At 42.6% G+C, this 23,845-nt stretch overlaps 1 protein-coding gene across 5 annotated transcripts in view; it reads right to left on the minus strand.

Annotated features, from left to right (window-relative positions):
• FGD5 (FYVE, RhoGEF and PH domain containing 5) overlaps window positions 1-23,845 on the minus strand; it is a 151,136-nt gene that overhangs the window by 14,076 nt on the left and 113,215 nt on the right. For 3 of the 5 annotated variants that reach the window (XM_081183944.1, XM_081183941.1, XM_081183940.1), the window contains exons 11-18: window positions 20,190-20,261; window positions 18,961-19,029; window positions 11,065-11,148; window positions 8,395-8,474; window positions 4,129-4,228; window positions 1,725-1,862; window positions 1,007-1,109; window positions 200-330 (exon numbers count right to left, since the gene is read on the minus strand). In XM_081183944.1, the coding sequence (XP_081040070.1) occupies window positions 200-330; window positions 1,007-1,109; window positions 1,725-1,862; window positions 4,129-4,228; window positions 8,395-8,474; window positions 11,065-11,148; window positions 18,961-19,029; window positions 20,190-20,261 (777 nt within the window). Of the gene's footprint in view, window positions 1-173; window positions 331-1,006; window positions 1,110-1,724; window positions 1,863-4,128; window positions 4,229-8,394; window positions 8,475-11,064; window positions 11,149-18,960; window positions 19,030-20,189; window positions 20,262-23,845 lie in introns of all 5 variants that reach the window. The other 2 variants (XM_081183943.1, XM_081183942.1) reach the window with 1 other exon arrangement.

Below are 23,845 nucleotides of genomic sequence, written 5' to 3' on the forward strand. Positions count from 1 at the left end.
AGGCCAACACATTTTATATGTTTCCATTCTAGAATATCCCTTGGTACAACAGCATATCCCAGTAGAAGCTCACAGTGACACAAGTGATGTGCAGAGCAGGCTAATTCTGCAATGCAGAAAATTACATATACTGATCATAGAACATGAGCATTCCTGTCTTTTAGTTTCCTTGCCTTTTTGCAGGCATCCTTGATCCTACCTCCAAAAGAGCTGAAGGGATTTTCTTTTGTCTTTTGAAGGATGAGTAGTGGATATTGTGGAAGACAGAAGAGAAGGCACCGCCTGAAAACCTGGATGAACTTGTAGGGAAGCTCACACTTAGTGGCCGCTCTGCAATAGTAGATACAGGAAGCAGGGGAAAGAATTATTTGCTGTGCAGGCCGACCCTGTTCTGTATTCAAGTAACAGATCCAGTCTCAAAGCACTTCATTCTTATTTCTTGCAATTGTTTCCCACCCTTTCTCCAGAGTGCTTAGGACAGCATGCACAGATTTCCTTATTTCACCTTCCCAGTGGCCCTGTTAGGTAGGCTAGATTGCAAGATTGAATATAGCTGAGCTTAGGCTTTTTGGTTCAAGTCAAACATTCATCCTACACCACCAAATTGGATCTCTAAACTCTACACACAAAAGCCCATTGGTCTGACTAGGATGTGGCAGCGATGCATAAAAACACCCCTCAGTAATTAAGTGTTTCACACAAGTCAAAACTTCTGAGATATTATTCTCTGGGAACAAATGTGATCTTTGTGTACTGACTGACCCTACATCAAATACAGCATAATGTTTTCCCTCCAGGAGTGGCGGGGTATAGCTAATTGCTCCAAAGAGAACTGGTGCAGTAACCAGCTCATGCCTGCTGCCTGAATCTTGCTGAATGGCTGGTGAACACAAAATTAGTTCTCTGTCATGGGGGCAAAATGGCCACAGGAAAGTATAATCAAAAAGTGCTGCTCCCCAAGAAGCCTTTTGCTTTTGGTATGTGAGGAGGGACAGAGAGGACTCACCTCTCCTCCTCAGTTCAGTGTAGCAGCCATCACAGACTTTTGCAAGCCGATCTTTGAGGTACTTCAGAGGATACTTGTTTCTTGAGCAATTTCGGCATATAATCTACAAGAACAGAAGATGTGGTATGTATGCATTCTGCAGACCAGTGAGACATGAATAGAAAACAACCAAAAGAGACTTAAAAGCTAATCAGTCCAGGACAATCCAATCTCATTGCTGCCACCACTGCATATTCATCCAACACTCAATGCAATATGCCCTGAAGCGGAAACCAGGTGCATTAAGCAGAGGACAGGATAGAGAGCTTGAGGTGACTCATGTAATGAAACAAGTCTCTTTAATTCTATTTCCTGGATATAACCACATTGTCATCTTCCACTTATGTGTGGCCATCGTCCTTCTCATCGTTCTTTATAGTAAAGCTACATCCTGCCCATCATCTTCTGAAATGAGTAACAGCAGCATCAGCACCATGTCAGGGATCAGCCTCCACAGGCCTTCTGGAAGCACTGTAGAACTGATCTGTGCTTGACTACAGTCCCAGCTGTGTTCATGAAGCACAGGGCAATGCTGTTATGAAATCCTATGTGCAGAAACGGCATCTCCACTTTTGTCATAAGCTGCTAGAAAATCCTACTCGGTGCAATGAAGAAATTTTGAGCAGAGTGCTCTTAATTGCTAAGATATGTGAAAACAGCCAGGTTTAACACGAATTACCTTCCCACATGCATGGCAATGATGACGTCTCAGCGTGAGCTTGAAGTCACAACCACAGTTCATGCACATCATTACATGAGACACGGGTACCAAGGTTGGAGGTCTCTCACCCAAGGACATTCCCAGCCTTTCCCGAAGCTGAAAATATAATGCAGAAATGCACTGGCTTTATTCTTAGCTCTGCCACGTAGTACAGGCTATGCTTCACCTGAAATACTCACTGGCGGATATGTGCATTGGGATTCAGTGCTAGCCCCAGTCTTTTCACCATTCAGCATGAAAAGTGCAACCCACAAAAACCTGATCTGGTGGGTCCTGCTTCCTGGTCTCTCTTGCAATGGCAGTAGAGGGGGTAGGCAGTGCCTCCAAGGCAGTGCTTTGCATGTGCTTTATGTGCAGACTTCTAAAGTGTGGTTGCATTTGAGACGATGCCATCTCAAAGAAGATGCAGACAGTGATGCAATAGATACAGACAGTGATCGTCTTGGAGACATTCCCTTCCAACATTCTGAGGATCAGTCAAGAGGGTGCCATTCCTCCAGTAAATGGAACATGCATGCGCAACACCATCTTTGAGTCACTTCCTCTTTTCTAGCACCATTGTAACAAGAGACCAAAGTCTGCCACCCTAGCATATTCCCCAAGCTTCCAAATGAAGCATGAAATGGCTACATGTAGGGAGCTGGCTCTGGATTCACCCTAAAAATCCAGACGGAGTCTAGAACTGCTCACAGCAGGCGACTACCACAGGATTTAATTTAATGGAAAATAATATTTTATTGCTCAATCCCAGACAAGTCTACTTTTTATGATCGCCTAAAAGAAAATAATGTGTATGTTGTAAAGCTACACTTAGGCCAGATACACGCTATTGTTTATCATGAATGAATGCATGTCCATTTTGCTATATGTGCAAATAAAGAGGTGAGTGCAGCACACAGTTGTGTCTACATGCACAAAACTTACATCTAGGTAGGAAATTGTATGTGAAGCAAGCCTAAACTGTCACTTTAGGGTGTCTTAGGACATCTAACAAATTGTTTATAGATTTAATTTCATTAACAACCCCAAATCTAGTGTTCAGTCTGGATTTTTACTGAATGCATTGGTTCTTATTCCAAATCTTTATCTGTCCTCAAAAAAACGAAAGAGGATTTTTTTAAAAGAAAAAATGTTCCCAAGGTGCTATTTTGCTTTCAGGTTGTACAATAGTGTGCATACAGGTAGATTCATCTGGAAAGGGGGATACCTATGTGGGAAGAAATATAGAATTGCAGTGGAAATTTTTTTTACTTACTGTATGTCCTTGCAAAACATCTTTCATGCCAACTTTATTTACAAGTTACAGTACAGACAATCTTGTATTGCTCTTTTGTTCTCTATTTCTTGCTTTATGTGATTTTTGGTTTAATATTATTGCAGTGTCTGTTACCCTTGCATGTTATAAATTTTTAAATTAAAACAAAACACATTCAAGCACAGAGAACCAGGGTTGAAAATAATCAAAAGGCCATCCAGTGCAGCCTCAGCAGGAGCACCCACCCACCAACTCACACATCAGTCTGAGAATCCTGGACTACCACATAATAGTGCTTTGCAAAAATAAAACACCAACTAATGCTAGCTTCATTACAGCAAGATACCTGGAGTCTCCTCTGTACAGTATCTCATTGCACAACAATAAAACTGGAAAGAATGTTAACATTCCAGGAACAACCGCATGATGGATGAATATTAAACACACATGCTTTGGTGACCTTTGCTGTCTAGCCTTGGCAGAGCAATTTACATGAAAACAATCCAAATGCCTGGCCATAGGGGACTCTTTTCCTTGTTGTCGTTGGCATCCCTCTGTCTCCATAGATAATGGAGTACACCTGCAGGGGTGAAGTAAAACCGCTGCATTAGCAGCACCAAAGTGACCTTCCCGGGGCACGAGCCTAGGCAGTGTGTATGGAGGTCCTGGGCTGCCCAGACGACAAGACCCCCTCCCCTTTTGGCCTCACTGATGTGATCCAAAGGAAAGCAGAGCAATACGTTTGACACCAGCTTGGCTGCAGGAGTTTACAGAAGGAGGCGTACAAGGCACCATCCAACTGTTTTAGGGACTGCACTCCGAATTTGTGTAGGGTTTACTCTCCCAAAGATAACCTGCACGGTTTATCATCAGAGTTTTCCTTGTGCTAGGTGAGCTACCTTCCCAGGTTGACAAGCCCCATCTGCCTCTCACTTCTCTCTACAGTACGTGCAGAAAACCTCCTTCTTGACCATTGGACCCACTATTGGTCTTGTCCACTCAATCTGCTGGAGCCTTTCTTCACATGCAAGGGAAGACCCTAGCTCACGGAGGGTTTTCTTAAACCTACTCAAATAGGTCAGACAAGCCACTGGAACATGCTCTTACTTCAACACTGTTGTGAAAGGCAGCTGTAGTGTGAACTCTGTAGTCATCCGGGATACATCTACTGATGCAGCTGTACCACTCATCCCTTTCAGAGCATGAGCTGTGGAGAGAAATGCAAGCAACTTGGTCAGAGTTGGGCATCCTGTTTCTTAACGGCAGGTTTTTGTCCTTAAGATTCCTTTCCCCTTGCTCTTCTTCTGGCTGTCCACGGAGGTCATGCAAAGCCCTCCCAATCATGGCAGTCTGTCCATGTGCCCTTCAGCAGAGGAAATCTGCATTGATCTGGGGTGCTTCGAAATGAGTCTTAATTTGCAATGGGTTATGGAGATGTCACAAATGAGTCAATTAAACAACAACAACAACAACAACAACAAACGCGTCGTAGAAGACACATTTTTGTTTTACAAAAATACTTGCTGGATTTCCCTGGGGGAAAATACATTTCTGATGGCAACGACATGTCAAGGCTGCAAAAAATGACAACCCCAAAAGTTGCATGCAAGAGCAGTAAGCCCATACTTCTGCAGGCTGGTCATTAGAGGTCGCTGTTGCACTATGAAAAGCTTTCAGAGAGCAATTCTTAGGGAGTTAAAACTATTCCACCTGCTTTGCCAGGGCTTCAATAGGAATTGGCCCTCTGCAACTGGCATATGGGTATCTGTATGTTTTCCCCCATAGGGCAAATAGCAGCTGTAGGCAGGTAGGGTGTGAAGAAATAGATTTAGAGCACCAAAAATATGTGCAAGTAAAGGCTTGTCCGCCCTTCTGCATGTCTCATGCCTAGAAAGCACAGGTCTGAGCAGTTTTGGACCCAAGTGGCTTTTGTCCTGCTGCTTTCCCCCAGAAAACCTGCTCTTTGGCGCTAAATTGGAACAAATGACAAGCTGCAGAAACTTGATTGCTGTTGGTTCCAATTCAGTGCTAAACCGGGGGCTTTTCTGGATGAGCCCTAAGGACCCCTCTCCTCCATTGCCGGGGATCAGAGCTGAATCCCCTTCCCAGCAAAACTGCATTTGCTTTTTTCTAAAAACATGGGCGATCTAATTACGAATTTCCTGCCCTCTCATCTAGTTGTGAGGAAATGGCTCAGTGGTCACAAAAACCTGCTCCATTGGAAGTTTTGTCTTGCTGGTGCTCTAAACCTCCTTCTGTCTTGAAGTTGAGAGAGAGCAAGTGCCTGAAGCAGAAATTGCAGCTTGTAGGCTGAGTAGCCTTAAGAACGTTAAGAGTGGGCGAGGGTTAAAGGAGAGCCAAGATATCAAGCTGAAGAGTATAAAGGGTTGATCCCCTGATCCCTCCTGCACTGCATTCCAGCTTCTTTCTAGTCTCATGTGAAACGCCATTTGAAGAGTTCTGCATTTCAGTCGGTTAGAAGTCCTAGATTTTATAAAGTATTGCTGGGTTGCAGGTTACTAACGTTGCAGGTTGGTTGGTGTAACCACTGGCAGGGAATGAGACCAATGGTTATTACAAGAAGCTAAATTAAGTTCCCCTTTGCAAAAAAACCCAAAAACCATTCGTTCCAAATTTAGACTGAGGGAATTTTGTATCAAAAGCATGCAAGATGCTGGTGACTTTGCTCCGCCGTGAGTGTGCAGTTCTGAGGTCTCTCAACTTTACAAAGAATTGACACTTGAGATATATGTATTTTAGGACCCACCCTGGTCTTGTGACTGTAATCCGTTTTACACTGGTTTTAATGCTGTGTTTTAAATTGCTGTAACCAGCCCTGGAAATTTGTGGTTTGCATGGACAAAAAATAGAAATTAACAGCAGCAGCAGCAACATCTTAATGTGACCTACTCTTTAGTTTCTGTATAAAACCACCACTAGCATCAGTGCTGGGCCTGCAACATTGCCCCTGTTATCTCTCTAGCCTGTGCTCTTGTGTGCAGTATCAGGCAAAGACATCTGAGACTAGTTTATCTTTTGTGAAAGAAAACCAGAAGCTGATCAATGGTGCTTGACTGAGGCTGAATCCCCACACCCCCATGAGCACTTAACTGTGAAAAACATCAGCTGCTATAAAACTCAATTACCCTGCTGGTGAGAAGAAGGCCCAGGACGGAGGCATAATGAGATGAGATACCTTGCGCCACCTTGCGTCTGTGCCTCCCAGCTTTATTTACTCTCCACGTGCTTCCCGCACCCAAGTCCTTACTTGCAAGATGGCATGCACTACAGCAAAGTTAGCCAGAACATCTGATCAGGGATTATATGCCAACAAAAGCCTGATCTTCCACAGACACTTCCCATCTGCTTTCTGCTCCATTAAACTGCTTCTGGACTGATATATTGCTTAAGTGAGGAGAGAACACTTGGCTGCTGCTTTGTTAATTGGCACTGATCTTTTCTGTGTAAGTAGTTTGCTGGGGATGAAGAAGGGCACATAGCTCTGGATGCACAAGCCAAAACTACCAAAAGTACCACCCAAGGTATCTTGCTTCTGATCTGTAAGCTGCCTTGAGTCCCATCAGGAAAATAGGTGGGGTAAAAATAAATGTATTGTTATCATCATCATCATCACCATCACCATCATATTGTTGTGGCCTCCTGAGCCCTCATTGTGAAAGCTGGTTTGTTTTTAACTCTGCATATCAAGTGATGAGCAAACCGCAATATGTTTTTTTTTAGCAGAACCCTGCTTCACCAAGTGCAAAAGAGATACACTTAGAATTCAGTAATTCTCAGCCCTGGAATTTGTTTTTTGAGGACCAGAACTGAACTAAGCTTACAGTCCTTTCACACACAAAAATCATTCCTGGTTACCTCTTCACCCCTACCCCCAATTTCAATGGTATAATTACGAAGGGGGAGTCATATTGCTGTGGTCTTGTTCAACAGTTTGGGAGCCAAAAATCCTTGCCTATTCACTTCAAATTACCCAGAGATCCAACAGTTAATCTTGATTTACATTTTGCCAATTCCTGGTTTAAGAACAGTGGAAACGTGGACCCTGATTGCTACTGTACTGTGACAGGCAGCAAAAAACATCAGTGCAGCATGGGAACTAGCCACAAGGAAGACCCTACAAATCTCAATGCTAAGCAGGGTTTCACAGCAGCCTAAAGATAATTTTGCTGAATAGCTTCCTACAAGACTATCTAAAGTCTCGTTGTTACAGGGGCACTGCCTGGTTGGGCTGACAGACAGATAAAGCACAAATAATCTCATTTGCAGTCTGCAGAAGAGCTAACTCCAGCCAGCTACACAACAAAGATGAGAGAGATCTCAAGGCCAGATATACCACTAGCTCTGCCTACAGATTCCCCCCCCCCCCGTGGTCTTGATCCGTGCCTATGGCAGACTTCAGGGGTCATCTGATTTCTTAAAAGTTGTTTTTAATGGGTCCCTGCGACCCATGCATTGATACAATTCTAATCCTTTGGCTATTTCCTTCTCACAGTGCTTAATTGCAACTCATGCATCTTATTCATTCCTACTTCATGAGAATGAACTGCTCAAAGGTAGGGAAAAAATAACTTTGACTAACGTGTGGTTCTAAACATGTGCTCTTCTGATTCCTACCTGAACTGCTGCTCTTTGCCAACTGAGGTAAAGGGAACTAGTGGGCAGGGTATAGAGGCAAAACCCTATGAATGTAGTTTTTTCTAAGACCTAAACTTTTCTTCACTGAGCCCAGATGCCGTAATAGCAGCAAGGTTCCATTTGTGCTGCCGGCAATCCTGTGATCTCAATGCACTTTTTGGTTTTAATAGTTGTTAATTCATTAGGAAGGTTCCTTGTAAACAGAGACCTCCATTACATTGTCAGTATTTTTTTAAAAAATAATCTTTCCTCTTTCATTTAAGCACTATAAAATGCCCTAAAACCCACCAGGCAGAATTAGGTAATTATGACTTTTTATTAGCCCACCAGTTACCTCAGGGACATGACAAGTGAAGTTATAAGAAGCGAAAGAGGCAAAGCGTGACAGCAGGGAAGTTACGAAAGATCAAGAGACAGACCACGAGTCTATTAGAAATAGATTTTCTGCTCTCCGCTCTCTGTCTAAGATCTTCTGAAGTGCTGAGCTAAAGCCTTCGGCTCATTATAAGTGCTGAGACAGTTATATCTTCTGAGCTATACGTTCAAAATGAATGCCTTCTTTATAGTTGAACACTTGCCCATTATCCACTAGGACACCATGGATATGAATGGAGTTTAAATATAGTGAGATGCCAGCTAAGTCTTGGGATGCAGTTGCACTCGTCTAGGGAGTCAATTTTTTCCCAGAAAAACAAATAGTGCTATGATATGGCTTACCTTGCCGATAGAGTTAAGCAATTTTCAGCGTATTCGATCTTCAGGACATTTTGTGCCTTTTCTGTCACTGGACGGCTAACCTAAAAACAAATGACATTTGTCTGTAGGTAGGAAGGAAATCTGTTAAAAGCCATCCATGCCCAGAGCACGCAGACACTTAAATCTCTTTTGTCATAGAGCTGGGGCAACGTGGTGGCCTCTGTTTCCCAAGAAGGTCTCAAAGTGCCCATCAACACAGACAGGCTTTCTGAGGTGTTCACATATTATAAAACTAAGTGATGGATTTTCCAAGGAGACATGCCAAGTGAAATATACTCAAGAGAACAGCCATAGGTTTCATGGAGTTTTTTTCAGCTGGTAAAAACAGTCAGTCATTGGGTGTGTCACCTGCTGGCCCCTCCCAAACCCAAGCTATATATCCTTTTATTCACACCCAAGGTCACACCTGATAGGCTAGTTCAAACTTCTCTTCTGGAGCCAGATTGGATGGCTCCAATGGCCAATCAGATGCTACATTATAAAACCCTCCCTGCCTATTATTCAAGGATCCCAACTCCAGACATAACACCGAGTAAACACAGGAGGAAGGCCAGTGGAATGAGTGAAAGCCTTTGTACTCTGTTGGGAGCAATGCATCACCTCAGGCAGCTGCAGGGCCAGACCAAGACATTTTGGCACCTGAGGCAAACCTCAAAATGGCTTTGCGAGTGAAGGTCTACATCAGGAACAAAGGGGGGGGGGAATAAAGATCTACAAATGTGGGAGAAGACCAGCAGTGCTTCATATTCACCAAGAGGCCTCTGTAGAGGCAGAATTGGGGGGGGGGGACTACTGGGGAAGCAGCAGATCAAGCCTCCAAAGAGCATGCCAGCAGATCTTTATTCCCATGTTATGAATGGGAAACCGAAGCTGAGAAACAAAGGGTTGAACTCTATTTTAGTCACACTCATTGAAATCAGCAGACATCACTAAGGTGTTTTAATTTAAATAGGTAGAGTAGAACTTAGTCGGCTACAATGCCAGGTCAAGACCACCTGGTCCACTGGATCCCACTCTCTGGAATTGAGATGGTGGAAAAGTGAATGTTCTTAAAGGATGAAAAAGAATAATAGACATTTGAAGAATAAAAAAATTCCTTCCTGTAGCACCTTAAAGACCAACTAAGTTAGTTCTTGGTATGAGCTTTCGTGTGCATGCACACTTCTTCAGATACACTGAAACAGAAGTTGCCAGATCCTTCTATATAGAGAGAAGGTGGGGAGGGGTATTACTCAGAAGGGTGGTGGGAATGGGAGATTGGCAGATAGCTGAGATGAGCCTGTTGATGACTCTTAACGACTGCAATAGGTCTTACAGGAAAAGGCAAGGGGTAAGAAGATGAAAAATGGCTAAGTCATGTATAATGAGATAAGAATCCAATGTCTTTGTTCAAACCAGGTCTCTCCATGGTTTTAAGTTTGGTAATGAGTTGCAATTCAGCAGCTTCTCTTTCCAGTCTATTTCTGAAATTCCTTTGTTGTAAAACAGCTACTTTGAGATCTTGTATAGAATGTCCTGGGAGATTGAAGTGTTCTCCTACTGGTTTCTCTGTTTTGTGATTCTTGATGTCTGACATTGCCACTCATTACCAAACTTAAAACCATGGAGAGACCTGGTTTGAACAAAGACATTGGATTCTTATCTCATTATACATGACTTAGCCATTTTTCACCTTCTCACCCCTTGCCTTTTCCTGTAAGACCTATTGCAGTCGTTAAGAGTCGTCAACAGGCTCATCTCAGCTATCTGCCAATCTCCCATTCCCACCACCCTTCTGAGTAATACCCCTCCCCACCTTCTCTCTATATAGAAGGATCTGGCAACTTCTGTTTCAGTGTATCTGAAGAAGTGTGCATGCACACGAAAGCGCATACCAAGAACTAACTTAGTTGGTCTTTAAGGTGCTACTGGAAGGAATTTTTTTTATTTTGACTATGGCAGACCAACACGGCTACCTATCTGTAACTGGAGACATTTGAAGGTTTGGATCCATTCAGCAAGGCTTCGGACAGCAGCTTTCTAGGCAGTGTGGAGAAATTAAGCTAAACAGATATCACAGGCCTTTCCCTGTTGTTTAAATTTAAAATGTTCTGAATACTTCACAAATCAGGCAAATACTCTGCCCTCTCACCAATCTCTTAAAGAAAAAAAATTGGGGAGGCACAGGTGCAATGAATAATTTTCACATTCTTCAGAAACATATTAATTTAAATTTATCCAAAACTTCTTACACTGCCACATCCAACAGCACATTGCTTCACTACTTGTTGATGTGGAGGAGGGCTTCTTGTTAGTGCTCCAACATTAACCCCTAGCTAAAGCAACTCTCAGTAGCTGCAAAGAGAACCAAAGGGAATCCTGACTAGATAGTAAATCAATTTTGATTTACATTATTCAGGACCAGCCTCTTTGGAAACTGCCTCATTAGGACTTTATTAACATCCCTGCCCACTGCTGCTGAACTTGTTCTAAATTCCTGCGCTTCAAATACTTTTCTCATTTTAGCTCCTGTAGCAAACAAAGATAACCTGAAGATAAAACGCCTCTCCCTCCTTCCAGCCAAAGAGAACTAAAAGGCTTCCAGCTGGATAAAAATGCAGTGCTAAACAAAAGAGAGGGTGTTCACGTTACCCTCATGCCAGACACAGCCAAGGTGTTCTTCAGGCGATACTTGCCATCCTTCTGGGGATACGTATACAGCAGAACATCATTCATCTGTACAAAGAGAAAGACAAAATCAATTACTTGCAACATACCTTGCAAGTCTCACTGGTATTCTAGGTCCACTAGAAGGAGCAACTTGATGAACTATCTGGGGAACGGTCTGATTGCCAAATTCCTGAAAGGACCAAATGGAAGTGTTTCAAATGTGGGTGGGAGGATTTGTCATGTGGCGGAGTGGCGGCTTTACCACTCGCCTGCTTCATAACCCGGCTCACATTAACCAAACACCTGCGTAACTTCTACCAGTGGGTCAAATGACATAGGGCATTTTCAGATTATCTGTTTATAATGCAATGAGCAGACAGTTCTTCTGGAAATTTTGTTGTGGGAATAGACATTTCTCCAGCATAATTAAATATGCAATATTTTGGGAATCTGTAACAGGGATGGGGGGAGAAATAGGCCGTAACCAGCCAGGAAAGCTACTGAATGTTTGCACCACAGGGGAAAGTGTGCCGCTGTTCCATTGTGTGTGTGTGTGTTTTAAAATCAAATGGGGCAACGGAAGCTGAACATGGAAAACATGAGTGGAGTATGTTGTGATTATGATGTTACACAGATACCCTGTAAAAGTGAGTAAAGCACGGCTATTTCACAGTAAGCAGTGACACTCAGCTGAAATCCTGAACTGCTATTTGTAGATTTTATATAACAGCACACACCTTTCTAAGTGCTGGATGCCACAAGTTAGCCAACTGTACCACTGTGTCCTGAATGATTCTATCTAAGCAGGCTTGTTTTTAGTGTGCTTTAGCCAGTATTCACAATACATTTTCTTACTGTTATTACTTTTCTTACTTCTTACTACTTTTCTATATAACTTTTGATAGTTAATAGGGTTCGTGCTCCTGCTGGGTGAGGCTACTGTGTGAAACCATGGATTCATACCTCACACTGGGATTGATCAGGTGTTAAGGGCCAAGCTAGACAAAATGGCGGAAGATTCAGAAGATCTCTCTTTTAAAGTATAATCTGCTACAGTGGGGAGAAGGCAAATCAGGGCCTTCCTCCCCCTGTACATTTTCTCAGGCTATCATTATTCCCTGAATAGTATCTATATGATTCCACTCCATGAATCTCCACAGGGTCAATAAAAAAAAGCAACAATCCACTACTATGCCACTACCGCCAGATTATTTAATCAGGCTGCCAGAACGTCTTAATAAAATCTCTGGATAAAAAATGAACCCCATTATTATCTTGGGATCAGCTATGTAAGCAAGAGGCACATGGATAGGCAAAGACTGAAGATTGAAAAGCACAAGTCACAGAACTGATATTAAAAGTTAAGATTGAATTCATTATGAGGGAAATCAGACATCGCAATGCATTTAAAACTAAGAAAATATTTCAAGACTGGGGAAAATGGGTGATTTGTATGATTGGAGCATAGTGGGTTCCACCAGCCCTATGGACAATATGAGAGGAAAGAAGCTCTCTTCACAAGGAAATGTAGTGTGTTTATCTGTGTTTCTGTATATTGCACCCACGCAAGTGTAGAATTCAGGAGCAAACTCCAGCCACCATGATGGTGACATAGTGTTGACTTACACAGGGTCTTTGTTCAGGGACGCGGACTTATAAAAAATATTGGGGGGGCCCGGGAAAGCTCATGAATAATAAATAAGCTCATGAATATGCAAATAAAGTGGTGCCGCCTCCTCGTGAGCGAATAGGGGAGAGCGTGCTGCACCTATTAATCAGCTCCGGAACAGCTGATATGCGGGAAACGTGGGGCTAGCCGGAGAAGAGAGGGCTGGCTGGGAGGTGTGGCCGGTCGGGATTCCCCTGTTCTCGCGGGGGCTGAAACCGCCAGGAGGAAGATAATTCCCCCCGGCAGTGCCTTGGCAGTGGCGGTGGTGCTGCGAAGCAGCGAGGCAGGAGCCCCCGCCCCCGGGGATTCCCTAATCTCGCGGGGGACGCCCGGGGCTCTCCGACTAGGGCGCGCGGCTGGCTGGCTGGCTGGCGAGGGAGCAGGTGGGGAGGAGGCAGGGGACGGCGGCGGCGCTCTGCTGGAAGGGCGCCCGAGATTATTGGGGGGGGGCTGAGCCCCCCCAAAATTTTTTTTGAGGGGGCTCGAGCCCCCTCAGGCCCCATGGAGTCGGCGCCTATGTCTTTGTTCTGTCTGACTACTGTCAACTTTTAACAGCAGTTTGCCTTCTTAACCATAAAACATGCAGTCCTTTAACTGGAGGTATTAGGCGTGCAACCTGGGACCTTACACCTGGCAAAACATGCACCATAGCTCTGAACACTGGAAAATAGAACTGGAATGCTTGAATCCTGATCATTAGTTCCTTCCATGCTATACACTCACCCTGCTTCCTGCACATTATTCTTTGTCTATCAGATTTATTATGGCACAAGGAGAAATATATTCTTTTCTTATCCCTTTAAAGAGCCCATGTTTGCTTCTCAAACAGCCTCAACAGCAGACTTTCCATATGACAAGGTGACAAATGGCTTGTCAGGGAAGTTTTTGTATCATTTACTTATTGCTTCATAAATTACCCACCCTGCCAACATTAATCTAATCATCTTGGTGACCCCCACGTTGTTGTGATCTCATTATGTATCCCTGTTTAACAAGGGCTAAACATACCCTCAGAGACAAATTCATTACAGCCTCTTGGAAATTGGGGATTGGTGAGGTTAGCAGAGGAAAAGCCTCAGCTATTAAGAAATAGTTCACTGAAATGAATTCGGCTGTGGTTATTTATTTCAAAAACAGATTAAATATGGGAACTAATGCCACAGGAAGAGTATCAAGAAAAATTAATTTTGATACTAAGCCACAAAAATGCTCTTGGTTCATGCAGCTAGTAATTCAGCCTCCCAAATGAGATGGTGCTGGTGCAAAAAAATAAATAAGAGAATTGGGCTGCAGCACCCTTTGCATATTCAAAGTTTGCTTAATTACAGAGAAGGCCATACATACACTTTCTTTGCCTGTAATGCAGCCACATTGTTCAGGGTCATTCCAAGTCTCAGAAAAGACAGCTAATGAAGGGCACCCCGCCAACAAAAAAAAATGAGTTCATGTGAGGCATTGTCAGGCTCTTCCCAGCATGCACTGCTACACCCCTGGCTACAAATTCTGCTTATTTTATTTATGAGAAATATTTCCACGAAACCAAAGACACTGTATGGTTGGTGATGATTAAGGAAGCCACCCTAGTGCACTGTTGCTATGGTAGCCATGATTAGTATCCCTCAGTTTTATTAAACATTAATGGTGGTTGTGTTTTGTTAATTGCCCATTAGAGTTATTTCCCATCTGTTTTGTCTTTACATTCAAGGAAATGTGTCTGCAGTCTCTTCTAAGGCCTCACTGGCCATGACTTGCCACTATGAAATTCAAATTAATGCTACTCAGCTTACCAGGAGGGGGATGGTAATGCTAAATATCCATGCAGGGTCTGAGTATCTGTATAAAAGAGCAGTATGAATGAGATTACGCTGGTGTAATTACCTAACCAGCACTACGTACCAGCCATTCCCTCCTCCCCATTTTTCCCCCATTGCTATTTCATTGCTACCATTATAGCAATATTTTAGCCAGTTCTTGACTGACTGAAAATGCTTCTAGGCATCCTTAATCTGCAGAGATACCAAGGCAGCATACAAATATATAGCAGGGGAAACCCAGATAATACCATTAAGAATGGTAAGTGGCAATAGCCAACTAAGTGATGCTCAGACTTAAGTAATTTTGTAAGTGCCTATCAAAATGTTTTCCCTTTTCCCAGTTTATAAGACAAATGAGAGGCAATGTTTTCCTAAATAATGCCTGGCATAGTGGTATTGTATCTGAAGTAAATCAGTGAGCATGTACACATGGAAAAGGTTAATTTCAGAATGGGCTATTGATAGCATTTCTGGGAAGAACTCTATACCTCATCTATGCTATTATATGTGGATGGGATCAATTAAAAAAGTTATTTCCATGAGATAAAACAAAACAAAACAAATTTACAGTGAGCTTTACTATCTGTCCAGTCAGATCTGCCAGGAAACCCAAGACTTGCATTTAGCCTTTTTGTATAGATGAAAAGATTGGAATCACTACAAATACAGAAGATAGTCCGACAGAGAGTATATTGGTGTGTAGGTGTCTGCATGTGTGAAGAAGTGTGCATGCACACGAAAGCTTATACCCAGAACAAACTTAGTTGGTCTCTAACGTGCTACTGGACAATTTTTTAATTTTTAAAAATTTATTGTAAAAAAGAAGTTATTTAGGATAAAGATGACAATATATTTGTACAGTATCTTCTCATGACTATAAAACAGCATTCATAAATTTAGGTTGGACATCAGACTTCTGGAGCAGTTTTCCTAGAGAAAGTGTGGGAAAGAACCTCAACAATTTTGAGATGTTCAAACGAGCTGCAGAAGAACTGTGGAAGAAGCGTGAATGATTATTTCCACGCTGTAATAAAAGCAGGGATTCATGCATTTCCTCTGATGCAAAGTCCAAAAAGAACAAGGAAACGGGAAACATAAATCACTTGGTCTTCCTCTGTCACTGCTTGCTTCTTTCATCTGTGACCAGTTGCATCTAGTTCTTCAGATGAGGCCCTCTTCAGTTTCATCTGCAAAATGCAGCCTTAAAGGACAATGCCTTCTTGGTGGTGATCTCCCAGCAGTGGAATGCCCCCCCCCTGCCCCCAGTCAGACTGGCACAGACATTGTATTCTTTTTGGTTTTCAGTGCCAGGTTAGGACATTTTTTATGTGCCCAGGATTTTTAATCCTGCCTACTTGTAGTGCTCTGTGATATGAATTATATGCATGATCTTAGTTTGTGCCTCTCAACATTTGAATTTGGGCTCCATTCTAAGGTTATGCTCCGTTTTCGGTGCTGGATTTTGGGGGTGGATGCAAATGTACCTCTTCCTCTAGTGTGCAAGGATCTCTGCATATTCACAAATCAGCATACAACCCACAAGTAGCCACCACACACACACAAAACCATTAAGGGCTTGTTCCCATTCAATCCATCCAGATACAGGCTTCTGAGAGATCAAGGTGCAGCCTGACTCATAATCTTGCACCCTGGAACCTGTGCCTCCTCCTCCAAATGTTCCGGCACCTTCAAATTTGATCCAAACCCCACAACTTGAGAACTACTTCATTAACTGGTAAGGGGAATAATGAATGGGGAAAACCTATGCTACGCTGGGAGCCTGGATGTACCGTATTTTTCGCTCTATAAGACGCACCTGACCATAAGACGCCCCTAGTTCTAGAGGAGGAGAACAAGAAAAAAAATGTTCTCTCCCTCTCTGCTCAGCGCCTCTCCAGCAAAGCGGGAGGAGAAATGGAAGGGGCTCCGTTTCTCCTGCCACTTCACTGAAGGGGTGCTGGGCAGCTTTCCCTCTCTGCACAGCGCCCCTTCAGCAAAGTAGCAAGAGAAGCGGAGCCCCTTCCATTTCTCCTCCCGCTTTGCTGAAGGGACACTGCGCAGAGAGGGAAAGCTGTGCAGCCTGCATTCGCTCCATAAGATGCACACACATTTCCCCTTACTTTTTAGGAGGGGAAAAGTGCATCTTACAGAGCGAAAAATGTGGTAGTTTTGCAGCCACAAAGTTGTGCAGTATTGTTGAATTTGGTGCATCCTGGCAGGATGTTTGTTTGCTCTGTTTCACTGGATGCCTGCCTGTTTCCTGAGTCCATTGTCTGTTTACAGAGATGCTGGATCCTCTTTTCAAAGATCACCAGGTACGCTGCTGAATTACACTCTCTACCCCCTCCAAGCTTAAACACCTTTGGAATATTCTGTAGGCATTGAACTGTCAGCCAATTTACATGTGGGGCATGGAATGAAACCTGCATATGGATCACCAAATTATTTCAAATAAAAAATTGTCTGTTTGCTGTGCAAAATGTCATTTCTAAAGGACCATCTTTCTGCCACCTGAAGATCCAGAAATCCCATTTGGTCAGCAGCCCTTTATGTAAGGAAGTAAGTCCCACTGAACTCGGTGTTACCTCCTTCGAAGCACACATTTACTCAGACTGTTTCAGTCCCACGCTAGAAAATATCACTGCACAATCTACATGTTGGCTCCGTTTGCACAGCAGGCTTTCACTTGCACAAAGGAACTTCCCTGTCTTCTTCCGTGCCCCTGCATCCCCACACAAAGCCTCAAAATCTGGTAGAAACATCACAGTCTGATAGCATCTCCAGTCTACATGGTCTTTACTACTCATGCAATGAAGCTTCCCCATCCTCTCCTCTGCAGCTGCCTCCCAACCTCAAACTCCAGATTGTGATATTCCTACCAGAACCACTGATGGCTTTCAGTTCAATCGATAGTGTTGAGAAATACATCACAGGTTTCTCAGGCTTTTATTTTCCTGGATTGTCCTAGAAATCTTTCCCTTTAAAAAAAAATCACAAGAAACTACCAAAAATGGGACTGCATGGCCCAGATGTTTCACTTTTTAAAATTGGTTGATCCCTATTCTTCCTTTTCAATCTAAACCCCAGCAGTTTTGTCTTTCGTGATACTACACATGCATGACCATATCATTCATTTCTGGCAGGAGAGCATTAAAAAAAAAGTCACTGGTATGTCTGTTAAATCCCACAAGAATGAGCTCATGCAGTATCTCCATATGCCAAGGGATTATTATTATTTCCCCCCCTGCAGTGAGCAGCCAGTTTTAGCCCATTCAACACAACGTTTAACAGAAGCCTAAACTCATGTCTCATGGAGAAATTGCCACCCCATAGCCCTTTAATGGTAAATTTACTCTCATTTCAATGCACACTTTGTTTCAGCAATAACACTGCCTCCGTCTCTGCAACTTTTTATGATGAGGACAACTGTGAAAAGCATAATTGAAGCCGCGGCTATGCTTACATCTCCCACTGCCTCTTCAGCATTGCAGCAAGAAGGGCGAAGGAACACTATTGCAAGGAAGTATTCTGGTCCCTGGAAGATCTGCCTGCTAAAACCACAGCAGTGGCTAGCTGAAGCTCCTTAGTAATCAAAGGAAGGCACACTTCTGCTCAGAGGCACCTCAGCCATGGATATTACTTTGCATGCTCCAGAGCTAAGCATACATGAAAATAGGTTTTAGTGAAAATAAGGTGTCAGCCTGATCTTATAGAGTATTAGAAGCAAGATGGACATGATGTTGAATGTGTGTGATTGCATTCTACCTGTCTAGTTTTGTTTTGTTTTCCAAATAAGAGCCACAGCAGGACCAGGGACACCAGGGTCAGGACTGTAGCAGAGGTGATACTGAACCTCTCCCCCAACAGTCCTGACAGAAATCCTCCTGCCTAGCAAATTTGTATTTGCTCCCAACAGAGGCACTTCCATCAGCATCAAAGGAAGCTAATATATACCTAAATACATTGAAATCAATGGGTTGAGGAGGCACACCTAACTAACGCTGCATAGGATATAGCTGTAAAAAATAAATAAACCCTGCTACAAATTAAAATATTGTCATTCCTTGTGCCAAATAAATCCTTAGACCAAAAGGGTGGCTCCTATTGGCCCATTGTTAGGGTATAGTGGTTATGAGACAATTAATATGCAGAGTCATATACTATGCCTGTTTATGCAGAAGTAAGTCTGCTAAGCACACTGGGAATTACTTCAAAGTGGGTGCATGGAATTGCAGTTTCGCTGTGCCGTCCTAACCATGTTTGCTCAGAAGCAAATCCCACTGCATTCATTGTAGCAGGCCTCCTAGCTGGGATGTTTAGATCACAAGCCTCAGTCACCAAGACCCACTTGTCTGCATGGTGTCAGCAGTGTGAAAGAGATTAAAGGATTCTTACCAAGAACAAATGTCGAGGGTGCCTATTTTTCCCACACACCTTCATTAGCGTCCCTTCTTTAAGAAACACCTGAGGAGGAAAACAGAGCCTTCAGTCAGTACCTCCTGCCTTCAAAGATGGGACTGCAGGCGGCAGCTAGCGCTGAATGTGGCAGCTAGGTTGCTGGGGGGGGGGCAAATCACAACTAGCATATAGCACCTGGTTGCAGGATTTGCACTGTCTGCCAATCCGCTAGTAGGCCAAGTTCAAGGTTTTGGTGTTGACATGCAAGGCCCTGTCCAGCTCAGGACCAGGTTACTTGAGAGACCACTTTATCCCTGACATAGGTCACTGCATTCTCCTGCAGAGTTTCTTCTTAAGGTCTCCAAAATATCACAACTCAGTTCCACAGTAACTTGGGGTAGGGCTTTCAGTGTCAAAACCCCTGTTCTATGGAGCAGCATTCCCGTTGAGATACAACAGACGTCCACGATCTGTACTTTCCAGAAACAACCAAAGACATTTTTGTTTTGACAAGCTTTCTCAGCTGCATGAAAAGATCTCTGCCTTAGATGTTTGTCTTGTATTTTCTTTAAACCCATTTTGGGGTTTGTTTGTTTTTTGGACTGTTTAAAAAAATGAATTTTGCCTGTTTTGATGACATGCATATAAATTGCTTTGAGACTTTTATGTAAATGGTGATTCATAAACAATTTAGTAGGAGTAGGAGTAGTCATAAGAATAAGCCTGGGTGAATTCAAAGTGTTTTTTGCTTTCTGCCTAGAAGTTGAAAATGTTGGGGGCAAGGGAAGCCTCTCCAACAATGGTACTCCATAACTGAGATGCTATGGCTGAAAGGACCTTCTCCCTCACCACTGAAGGAGGCCTTTGGAGAAGGGCATCAGCAAAAGAGCTTAAAAGCACCAGCAGCTTTTCTCTTTGGGGTGATAACCAATTCTAGCAGAGGAAGCAGTCCTTGAGGTGATGGGGCTGGGGTGTTGCAGGGTGGAGGTGAGGTTGTGCCTGCAAGGATGTGCTGCCAGACCCCTTGCTGGTGTGTCGGGGGGGGCATCCTTGCCACCACCCTACCCCATCCCAGGCCTGTTCTGCTAAGATGCAGGGATGCGGGTGTCCAGAGGGCAGTTCAGGACTTACCATATAAGCTGCTAATGATAATAGCTATTGGGGCCTTGACAGAAAAAAGGATGGCAACCTTACAGTAAGTGGAACCGAACCCAGGTAGAACTCACCCTTCCTGGTCGAAGGAGATTGCTCTGCCCTTTGACACTGTGCTCTATATGTACCAGCTTCTGCAAATTTTCCTGTGGCAGAGAAAGGACCAAAAACAAACAAGAAAGGTTTAGCTTTTGATTCTTAGAAGGTGATCAAAACATTCCCTTTTAAGTTCAAAATGCACCAAGACAGGGCATTTTGCTACCTGAGGCAGAACAGCAAATGGCACCCTCTTCCCTACAAGTCAAGGTAAATAATTTCCAAACCTCACCAGGTTATTTGGGCAGTTGAAGCAGGAAATGCCACAAACATCTCTGTCTAGCTGTTATAAAGAAACAAAGACTTAAGTCACAGTTTGCTGCCCTTTCATGACCCCCTAATCATTTTTTCCCTGAAGCAGCTGCTTTGCTCTGCCTAATAATAGGGCCGGCTCCACACCTAGATTTCACTAACTGGCTGGGCCGAAGGTTGCCTTCCCATTAGAAAGCATTATCATTGCTGAGGCATTAATCTTCTGAAGTGTGCTAGAAGCAGAATTAACCTGAAGGCTCCAGACAGGCACTTCAAAAAAAAATAATCATTTATTTTCAAATATTTCTACCCTGCTCTCCAACTCCAAAAGAGGTTCCAGAGTGGCCAGCAACTGAGAACCAATAAATTTAAAGCAACTTTACAGAGCATTAACAATAGCAGGGATGTGAAAAGCAATAAACAGCTGCACAACTGTTAGTAGTCACACAACAGGTGTGGCACGGGTGGATTTGAGCAGAGAGTCACTGAACCCTGGAATACCTCAGTGTAGTCTTGTGAACCAGCCTTTATACAAGAAACACTGTATTGCCCAGAAGTTAATGTGATCTAGATCATCTTATGATGATTAATCAAGAGGAAGCAGCATTCCACAAAGGTTCACAGCAACATTAATTAAAAGTTTTTTCCTTTTGGGTGCAGTATGTAGTCTGCAAACTATTCCTTTGAACAGCTTGTCTTAAGTGCCTCCGCTTCCATTTCCAGGGTCACACCTATACTTTTAAAGCACATGACTTCCCCCAAAGAATTCTGGGTAGTGTAGTTTATCCCTCTCAGAGCTATAATTTCCAGCACCCTCAACAAACAAAAGTTCTCAGGATTATCGGGGAAAAGCCATGTACTTTTAATGTATGGTGCAGCTATGAACTATGTGTACAAAGGAGAAGAGAGTTGGTAATTTATGTTTTTATACAGAAATTTGTGTATTAAAAAACAACAGCACAAAAATAATGAAAGGAAACTGCTAATTGTTTCTCCCACTTCAGAAACAGACATTTCTGCTGTTCAAGGGGAAAGCAATATGCAATTTTGTCACTCAGCTATCCTCACTGGGAAACAGTAAAACCTGCTGAATCTGCAAACAGGAAGTGTTTAATTAAAGACTCAGGAGCCCTTAGAAACCACAACAGAAGTTTGCCTGCCCACAGTAGACAGGATGGAGCGGCATCAGGATTTTATTGGGGGTGGAGATGTACCACAAATCAGGGCTGAAAAAGCAAATGCAAACAATACAGAAAATAATGGAATGCAACATCTGCATTTTCCATAAAAAGTGAACAGAGAATGGTAATTCCAGAGAAAAGGGTTGTTGTGGAAGTAGCCTAAGGCCCCTATATAGGAGTGTTGCCATATTTTTATGGAAGAAGAACTATATCTTAGGAACTGAATCAACACCAGGTCAACATGTGAAACATTTCTTGGCATTGAGATGCAGTAATGAGAAATCAGCTATTCACTCACTGCCTGCCATCACAAAGGCACACAACAACATCAGTATAGTTAACTGTTTTGTCTCTGTGGACAAACATTCCTTCCCGGGATATTTAGTTCCGTAACAGGGGCAAGGGATCTTTATGAGAGAATTTTCTGTCTACAGCATCACCAGAGTACCATCCCAAAGTCTACTTCGGAGACCAGGAGTATAAAATTACTTATATGCAGTCACAATATTTGCCACGTATCTGTAATGTTGGGAAGTAGTCTAGTCCATTTCAGACCTCCTCTAGGTCATATACATCACACAATCCAAAGTTCATAGACTTTATGTGGTTTAGTGCATTACATTTGTTATTAACTGAATTCTAAATAGGATATTTTATACTGGGTTTGGGTTTTATTATTGCAACTTTTCCTGAGCTGCTTTGGGCTGGATTATAAATTCAGTTGCAAAAGAGAGAGACAGTAGATAAAAGGGAGTTATAAATAAATAAATAAATAAATAAATAAATAAATAAATAAATAAATAAATATTATGCAAATTCTTAAAAAAACAAACACCTCAACAACAACCCACCTTTGAATGTCATAGAACTGTTGACAAGATTATTTGTGATGCTTCACCTTCAGTAGCAATAGATATGTAGCTGTGGTCTTTACAAGCAAGGTTAAGTATTAAGTAAGTAATGAAATCTGGTGTCCTTTGCAGAGATTAGAGAACTCATTAACGGAGTCTGACCCTATTAAGGGCCTACCTGCATTGAAGAGCTTGGACACAATCAATGAGTCCTGGCAAGTTGTGTAATCTTCCACAGTATGGTATTTAAAATGAATCTAATGAGACCTTTGTTCCTATTACAGTGACAATGCTGGATGGCACTTCAGTACGAAAGGGATGAGTTTTTAATGAATTGCTCTCATTACATCCACAGCATCAGTGCGTTTGGTCTCCTAACATCTTGGTCTGCACGTCTCCATTGCAGTGATGTTTTCTTGTTCCCATGAAACATTTTAATTGGGCAGATGGTTTGTTGAGGCTGCAAGTCTATATACGCTTACTCCAGTGTTAACTGCTTTTGAGGACACTGGGTCTTATTTCCAACTTAACACACACAGGATTGAGCTATGAAGGAGACTTGGAAAGGAAAAGAACAGTGCTAGTTAAGTTTTGCCCGGTGCCAATAATTACGGCTGAATTAATTGACTAATTGGTATGATGAATTGATTAATCAAAAATTAAAGGAGTGGACTGAATTTTAATCAGGACCCTGTCTGGGGAAATGGAAATCCACAGGTGATGCTATGTCTCGTGATACAATCAATGCTTTTAAAAGCATTTTCTTCACAATGCATCTTTTTTCGGGGTGGGTATTTCGCTGAGAAAATTTGCTAGCTTCATTAAACAACAGAAAAATATCAATTGAATCGGGGGTAATTATTATTTTAATAGGTTAATTAAACAGCCAGTTAGTAAAAAGCAAGATATATAATTTATTTTAAAAGTCTTTCATTCAACCAAAAGTAATGTTAGGAAGTGAAGCGTCATTCATTTTTATTGCATTTTTCATTGTTGCTTTGGTATATATTAAATTTTACTTTTGAAAAAGAGCCATACACCTTGATTAGTGACCATAAAGCTTCATAAAGCAGTTTCAGAGTTGGAGGGCAGAAGATAAATAGGTGGGTATGTTTAAGGGGAGACTGGTAGACTTAGTTCATCTCTCCACCTCCCCTTTAAGCAGTTTTCATAGAGTTTAATAACAATAATAATCAGTTGGTGGACCGGTGGGTTTCATGGAGGCAGCTGATGAAAGGGAAAGGGATGGCATAGCCACAGACTTCTAGATCATGACCCTAGTCTTATTCTGAAAGGAATTAGATTTCTGGTCTAACATTTATTTTCAGGAAATGCTTAATATCGATTCAG

This window comes from Podarcis bocagei, assembly GCF_964188305.1.
Source record: "Podarcis bocagei genome assembly, chromosome: 2".
Lineage (NCBI taxonomy): Eukaryota > Metazoa > Chordata > Lepidosauria > Squamata > Lacertidae > Podarcis > Podarcis bocagei.